This window comes from Lasioglossum baleicum, chromosome 9 (genome assembly GCF_051020765.1).
Source record: "Lasioglossum baleicum chromosome 9, iyLasBale1, whole genome shotgun sequence".
NCBI lineage: Eukaryota > Metazoa > Arthropoda > Insecta > Hymenoptera > Halictidae > Lasioglossum > Lasioglossum baleicum.
Genome location: NC_134937.1, coordinates 4,195,584 through 4,204,175, shown reverse-complemented (window position 1 = coordinate 4,204,175; position 8,592 = coordinate 4,195,584). Strand labels below are relative to the sequence as shown.

Genomic DNA, 8,592 nt, shown 5'->3' with positions numbered 1-8,592 from the left:
TCTCGACATCGACGGTATACAATAAGAACTGCTGGCAATGCCTTTGTCTTTTTATAAGTCTTAGAAACATTAGATGCCCCCTCCCCACCATGAGACAGTAACGCACAACTGATTAATTGATATATGCAATCTAGTGTACAGTAAGATAATACCAGGGTGAGTCTTCTAACGTGACGTATGCAGAAACATTTTGAACAAAAGTTGCATGGTAACAAAGGGTCAAATGATGCACTCGCTTGCTGTTACAACCTACCCCTCTAAACTTCAACACGCTATTACTATTCTATTATTTATATTATATTTCTATTATTGTATTATATTTCTATTATTATTACTTTTATTATTCTCATTATGATCACTGTCGTTTATCAGCATTGTTAAGTCGGTAACCCTTCCTATGTGAGACGCCCCTACTGATTTTAATGATTTTTTATTGTGTTCCATATATGAGGATACAATAGACCTTCAAACCAGTGGGTTATCAAATCGATTCAATGAAAAAATGATGATCGCATTAGTTCTTTTTACAAAAATCGATTTTTTGCGACCAGACAAAGTTTGCGACCAGATTTGAAATCAACGTGACAATATCTACGGGAAATGACGTATAGCATGACAAGAAAAGAAATTATCCGTAAATTCTGCAAGTTTAACACAGATTTTCAAGGTTAAAAAATGATCGTACCGTAATTTTTCCATTTTCCTCATACTCTGCAATATTTCAGCTTTAATTTTTTTTAATTCATCGCTCTATCTCATTTCTATCAGAAGTTCTTTGATTTTTACTCAAAATTCATCGGTTTACCAGACTGCGTGGCTTGCGGCCGGCCCTCTCCGCCCTCTCGCCCGCCTAATCCCAACCAACTCCAAATCAATGAGATCTTTTCAACAATTTCAATCAAAATTGCGTTTACTTCGATGTATTTTTTAAAATAATGAGCTCAATATATTCAATAAACAATTGATTCAAGATTCAAGTTTTTTTACGAATATCTCGGAAACTAAAGCCGATCGCTACAAACATGCACAGGAAAAAGTTATCCAATATGTTGATTTCTATGACATATCCAAAAATCATCAAAATCGGTGAGGGCATCACACATCGAAAGGTTGACCGTTATAAGGCTATTTTCAACGTTTTCCTATCATAATATCATACTACATGTAAGTACCTACATCCATCTCGAACTGTATTCGTCATCTGTATTAAACGGAACCCTAAATAAGATTTTTAAGATTTCTTGGTATTCACCGCACTTGTGAATGACTTTCACTTACACCGTCGCACAAATATTCCGTTTAGGTTTGGGTTTGAAATGTCACTAAGCAATATATATATATATATATATGTATATATATATATATATATATTTGGAATCGATATAGTTGCGTGATAAGCACAGGCTAATTCTAATTCTTATAAACTGTGGTCTTATACAGTAAGGAGCATAACTGTTTCCACACAATTTAAATCGGAATAACTTTTTTATAAGTGGACCGGACGACTTCAATTTCTCTGTAAGGCTAGAAGAATTAGTTTAGTAAATGACGTCTAATAAATAAGTTTTTTGAAAAAATGCATTTGGTCGGAGTTGTGAAAAACAATACTAAAATTTGATTTTTACAACTTTTTTAGCTGGGTCAATAACGAAAATTTAAACGATGTGTTTTGTAAACTGATATGAATTATGTGCGTTCTGAAAATTTAATTTGAAATTGGTTAATTGGTTTACGAATTATAAGCGATAAAAAGTGGTAAAAAGGCCGAACATCGTGAAAAATTGCAATTTTTACCACTTTTGATTTTTTATAACTCGTAAACCAGTTAACCAATTTCAATGAAATTTTCAGAACGCATATAATTCATACGAGTTTACAAAACACATCATTTCAATTTTCGTTATTGGCCCAGTTAAAAAAGTTGAAAAAATCAATTTTCATTATTGTTTATCACGATTCCGACCAAATGCATTTTTTCAACTTATTTATTAGACGTCATTTACTAAACTAATTCTTCTAGCCTTACAGAGAAATTGAAATCGTTTGGTCCATTGATAAAAAGATTATTCTGATTTCAAGTGTGCGGAAACAGTTATGCTCCTTAACTGTATAAGCTACTATTATTAGAGGGAGTGATTTATGAGTAAGGGTGTAATGGTCGTCATACAGATAGTAAGAGTGAAAATCTGGACAGTCACTAGAGTTTACTATTCTCGTGAATCATGAAGATGGTCTGAATTGATTGTCTATCACAGCTCTGCCCCTATTTAAGAAAATTTTGTCCTATACCCAAGATGTTATCGCAAACTTACGAGGAAAAATGGGTCTCCAGTTTCCCACCTGTTACATTATGCAAAAATATCTTAGAAGAACTATACTAGGAAAGAACTGATTAAGTACAGAATGGAATACGATGCATCAAGTTTAAAAAAAGATAATTAATCAAGAACTTGATCTCATGATAAGAATCATTAATTAGAATCGTAAGAAACGCTGCACTATATAGTATTATAATTTTACAATGTTGTAATTGCATATCTTTTTCAATTGTTGAACTATGTTCCTCCAATCCGATCATCTTGAAACTTTCTGATATATTAGATAAGTAACAGAACATTGCTCTTGAAATTTTAGGTAGGTGTCACTCTGTCGATATCTAATTACCAGACAGCGGATGTTTATGCATTTATAGCTTCTGAAAATTTTCAAAAGATGGTAGAATGTAAAATTCTACAAAATTTTGTACGATATTTATTTATTTCATAACTACAAAGACCACTACCACTGAAAATGAGATTTTACACGATTCCACTTCCTTAAGATTTGGCAAGAAAAATTGAAAATTGCATAAACATCCGCAGTCTACTGATCACTTATTGTAGCAATTGTTAAAAAAAGAAACAAGCATTTAGTTGTTGCAAAATCGCTTCCTTAGATATGATTTAATCTTCTTCTTTCTCACGATGCAACTGGTTACTTAACCGCAGCTGATCACTTACGAATCGTCATACGTCGATGACACAGCAATTTCAGTGTATCTATTCACGAACAGCAAACAACATAGCAAGAGGACTTTTCCAGATGAGTCTTAAAATATAGCAGTTAGCAGTTATAGTACTCTATCAAGTGTAAATGATTGTTATTTATGCGAAGACATTGGTTAAACAAATTATTTTTCGAGTTTTACAGTTTAACAATCCAATAAATAATACATCGTATTTATATATATATAGTTATGTAGAATATTTCAGAATTATTTAGGATAAACTATTATAAAGTTTAAAAATTAATATATTATATTTCGTTTTAAAATAATATAATAATAAATGTACATATCAATACATTCCATTTATATGTTTCTATATGCATATTAATACAGAGCATATATATATACATATGTGTTTATATGTTGATTTGTCGTATTTACATTGACTACAAAAAGACACTCATTTGTGTAATAGGCACCATAAGTTCATGCCTGAAACACATTTCAAATAATCGGTATAAGTACCAAAAATGGAATACGGAATGAGAACAAATAAAAGACACGGCATTGTTCACAAAAATGTTCTACCTCAATAGAGAAGAAATAATACATTGACATCTTCAACTTTTAAAGTTTTTCAACAATTTTGAATTTCATCTGCTCAATTTTGCTATAATAATGCATAAAGATCCGCAGTCTACCAATTGCAAACAACTTCTGTAAAATCTATCACTAAATAATAACTAGAAAATTTGTTTTACAATTAGATATTACAATGGAAATAAGAAATAGTACAGTTGTAGAACAATTAGAACAAGTTGTATTACAATGGAAATAAGAATTGTATTATCTGAAATAGGTACTATGGTTCGAATCACGCGCGGAAAATTCCAGCGGCAAATGCAGTATCTGCTGCACTCGTTCGGATCGCCACCATCGCGCCGCGCCGTGGCAGCTACAGTAAAATTCTTGATACAAGATACAAACAGGGTATCTTGGTCACCCTGTAAAATTTTTAAAAATTGTTATTTGATTGTGAAAAATGGATGTGTAACATGTGTATTTGTGTATAGTTTGTAACTCGTAGGACACTCGTCTTGTCTTGTGTCATATCATTTCGCATCTCTCGTCCTGAAGCCTCTTAGTCCGAAACAGATTGTTTCGGTACTTTCCCGCCAATATCACTATCCCACTACCGCGAACTAATTGATTTAAATTTCAGCGTGCCTATATATACAAGCAGATGATACAAGATTGTACAAGACATCAAAGGTACCGCCCGAATATGGCCCGTAGTGTCGCCTCTTGTTGTATCCGTACTCTTTGACTATGGTAGAGATGACTTACGAATTTCAAATCAAAATCTACGGATTTTGAAGACCTTCTTCTCAGAATTTTTTCATTCCTGATGATTTGATCATCAGTTGAGTCATTTTATTGTAGCGACATCTGTCGTCACGATCTCTTCCGGTCGGTAGTACGCGGCACGTGAACAAAGGCCTTTTTATTATACATATGTCATATGTACATTAAAAAATCAATCATTTCCACGCTCCATTAGGTATAAGAGTTTAGGGTTTTTATATACAGAGTGTAACGAAATTGTTTGCAAGACCTTGAGAGGATTGACCCGTGGGGTGGTTTGGAACAATTCAGGAAAACCCTCAACCAATCAGAGCACGAGTCTACCGATCGAGCTCGGATTGATCGCGATGTCTTCTGATAAAGCTTTGGAAAATATTTTTGGTAAGCAAAAACGAATTTCAAATCAGCCCACGAATCAAATAATTCAAGGATCTGCAACATTTTTGTTACATATTGTATGTAAATAGGTATATGTATGATAACTCGTATAATACCATACATCCGACAACGTAAACAGCAGTTTTCTACCTTGAAACTTACAGCAACTTACAGTTATAAAAAATCCGTGGATCTATGGACTTTCCAAGGGAAAATCGACGGAATTCTACGGAATTTTTAAGGGGGTAGTCTACCCTCGATTTGTAACTAGAAAATTACTAGAATTTTACTAGAAAAATGGCTCGAAACGTGGGTTTGCGCGAATCGGTTGTTTGTCCTTATTTGAGCTAATTGTGGGCTGGGTGAGGGCTCATTCGAAAGAGGAAGGTTCATCACACACGGGTCTGGTCATGATTTTAACGAGATTATGTTTATATCTAATAATATGAGTGTCCAAAGTAGAGTAAAAATCTAGGAAAAAAACCAGCAGATTTCAATGCATTTTTCTGTCTCCAAAAGACTTTTTGACTTATATTATGACCAGACCCGTGTGTGATGAACCATTCTCTTTAGAATGAGCCCTCAGCCAGCCCAAAATCTGCTCAAATAAGGACAAACAACCGATTCGCGCAGACCCACTTTTTCGATCGAAAATCTAGTAAGATTCTAGTTATTTGCTAGATATTTGCTATTTACTAGAATCTTACTAGATTTTCGATCGAAAAAGTGGGTCTGCGCGAATCGGTTGTTTGTCCTTATTTGAGCAGATTTTGGGCTGGCTGAGGGCTCATTCTAAAGAGAATGGTTCATCACACACGGGTCTGGTCATAATATAAGTCAAAAAGTCTTTTGGAGACAGAAAAATGCATTGAAATCTGCTGGTTTTTTTCCTAGATTTTTACTCTACTTTGGACACTCATATTATTAGATATAAACATAATCTCGTTAAAATCATGACCAGACCCGTGTGTGATGAACCTTCCTCTTTCGAATGAGCCCTCACCCAGCCCACAATTAGCTCAAATAAGGGCAAACAACCGATTCGCGCAAACCCACGTTTCGAGCCATTTTTCTAGTAAGATTCTAGTCCCTTTCTAGTTACAAATCGAGGGTAGACTACCCCCTTAAATCTTCTATATACGGACTTTTAAAAGTCTAAGTTGACAACACTGTGTGGACCCCACTCTACACTTATACGCTTACTTGAATTCTGGCGGGAGCGGTCAACAAAGGATCTTAGCTTCGCCACTCACACTCACACTCAACACATACATGCCTTTCTGTTTTCGCAAGCGATTCGACCAATAGCGGAACAGCGGAAGACGTGTAGCGCGAAGTAGGGATATGGGGTAGTCGAGTGTAGTCGAGTGTAGTCGAGCCGTCGAGCGAGCGTTCATACAAGTTTCTCTCTGCCATTTCTTCGTGAACACGTAGAAGTAGAACGTCTTCTGTATTGACATCATTGACGACGGTAAGAAATAATCTTTGAATATTTTCCTATGAATTATATGTGCATTTATTCGTTTAAAATATATATTTCTGCCTCAACTTTCAAGAAATTTTATAAACTTAAATAATCTCGGTATATTAGCATTGTTATTATGAGCTCTTTGCACTTGGCTGTCTCCTCCGAGGTACGATTAAAAATTGCTATAATTCATAACTCATAACAGTTTCTACATTACCAAATTTCTTTATGTTTAGTAAATTCTTGTTAAGTAAATCCAGTCGATTTTGTAGATAACATGAAAAAGGTAACATGTGACAAAGATCTTCTAAATTAGAAAAAACGCCTTTATTTCGGAATCGGTATATCCTCGAGTGCAAAGGGTAGTATTCAGCATTAGTATTTAGCAATATTAACGCACCAGTAAACAGAGAATACAGACTGATAAGTGGATATATTTAATATAATTATACATATAGTAAAAGTTCGACCTAAGCAAACTCCTATGTATCACCTTCACGGCGGGGCATACCTCGCGAGGGGCCAGGAAACTTGAGCCTTGAAATGCCTAAGAGTCGCTGAGCAGAGTAAAATGTAAACATTCGGCGTTATTCGATACGGTGGTCGGGTATATCGGATTGATATATCAATTCTTAATGGGATTTTCACCAACGTATTTGTAGCATTTTTGTTATTAACCCTTACCATTCGAATGGTGACTCAGAATAGCCACTAAAAATTGCTATATCATTATTCAAAATATTGTTTATATTATTAAATATGTTGGTATTTAATCAATTACTAAACATTTAAGTATTGTATGAAGTATTATATGAATTTAATATCTACAAAAAGAAACAAGTCCATATAGAATGGAATTATTTTAGGTCGGAAGAAATGTTTAATTTTCGAGATAAAATAGCTCCGAGTGCAAAGGGTTAAATGACACTAAACACGATATAATTTGCACTGTATTTAGTGGGTGCGAGTGAAGAAGAAAGAGAAAGAGCGATCGCGACGGTCGGGAAAAATTAAAAACTTATTCTATTGTTTAATTAACATATCAATTGATGCGATGCTAACTTCTTTATTTGCAATGTTCTTCTGATACAACCTTCATCAAATAATCATATCAAAATAAAATGAATTATCAAACAATCACATTAAAATTTTCGTTATGCGGCATATCTGCAGATCGGGCCTGCTCCAACGGGCTGTAACTCATCCGTTAATTAGCAAAATTCTAGTCTAATTCTTTGAGAGCACATTTTTGAGATGTTAAGCTGTTTATGTGAACAAAAATAAGAACGTTTTTACCGGGTGTCCCAGACCACCCGTACCACCCATTTATAAAATAGAAGATAGGTAATTTTAAAAAATTTAAAGTGTTTCTTTTATAAATCAGATGCGCTCTATCAAATGGTGATATTTTTAACTTCCGGTTTCGGCCGGAAATAGGTGATTGAGACCGGAAGTTACATTTTTCAAATGGAACATGGTATTTTCTTTTACAGATTCAGATTCTATGCGATAAAACAAGAAACTTTTGTCTGAAATATTTTTTCAAGAAATGTCATTTTATGTCCTTTATGTAACCTTCAAAATGAGTCATCGTGGCAAAATAATGTTTTAAGATTTCTCTACCTAATTATTTCATTGTTTCCATGTTGAGTTATAATTGCCATTCTCATTTCTGATTTCTCTTTTCCAGATAAATACAGCATTTAGAAATAATTTCGTCTTGAAAGCGTATAACTAATTATACCATTAAAAATGCCGGACAAGTATTATGCAGTGGCCGACGGTCGCAAACCTGGAGTATATGGCAGTTGGTAATACATTTTTATTTTTCATAAAACTTGTTATTATTACTGTATATTATGTTAAACTCGTCTTTATATAAATTATATGTAATCTATCTTTGATTAGGGATGAATGTAAAGCTCAAGTTCACCAATACTCTGGTGCCACATTCAAGAAGTGCCCATCCCAAGATGCAGCTCATAGTTACATTGGGGAAAGATTTCTAGCAGGGGAAGCAAAAAGCGGCGGAACAGGACATTCTTCCAAGGGAAATACAAGAAACACATAGAATTTAGAATGTCTCCAATTCGTTTAAATGCATTCTTCATAGCAGCATATGTAACAGGATTTATGCTTAATTAAATAAAGTATCATTTGTTATGAAAGCGTTTTTATAATCTCAATTACGAAATAGAAAACTGGTCATTTGATCGTGGTAAATTTGGTATTAAACAGAATAAATGTAATGGAAATATAAAAAATTATTGTTTACTCCAAGAGAGAAAAGAAACTGTCTTTGTTTTCAATATAGACATTCGGGAAGACCTGTACAAGAAGATGACTGTGATAAGTACTTAAAACTGAATTGTACCGAGTAGCTCTAATTAAAATT

General features: G+C 33.9%; 1 protein-coding gene across 1 annotated transcript; it reads left to right on the top strand.

Moving 5' to 3' along the window:
* The first annotated feature begins 6,040 nt into the window (after positions 1–6,040).
* Positions 6,041–8,365, top strand: LOC143211823 (ribonuclease H-like). The gene is made up of 3 exons (XM_076429825.1): positions 6,041–6,200; positions 7,888–8,008; positions 8,106–8,365. The coding sequence occupies exons 2-3, from the start codon at positions 7,950–7,952 to the stop codon at positions 8,266–8,268; spliced, it is 222 nt and encodes a 73-aa protein (XP_076285940.1). The 5' UTR covers positions 6,041–6,200; positions 7,888–7,949; the 3' UTR covers positions 8,269–8,365.
* Positions 8,366–8,592: the final 227 nt, after the last annotated feature.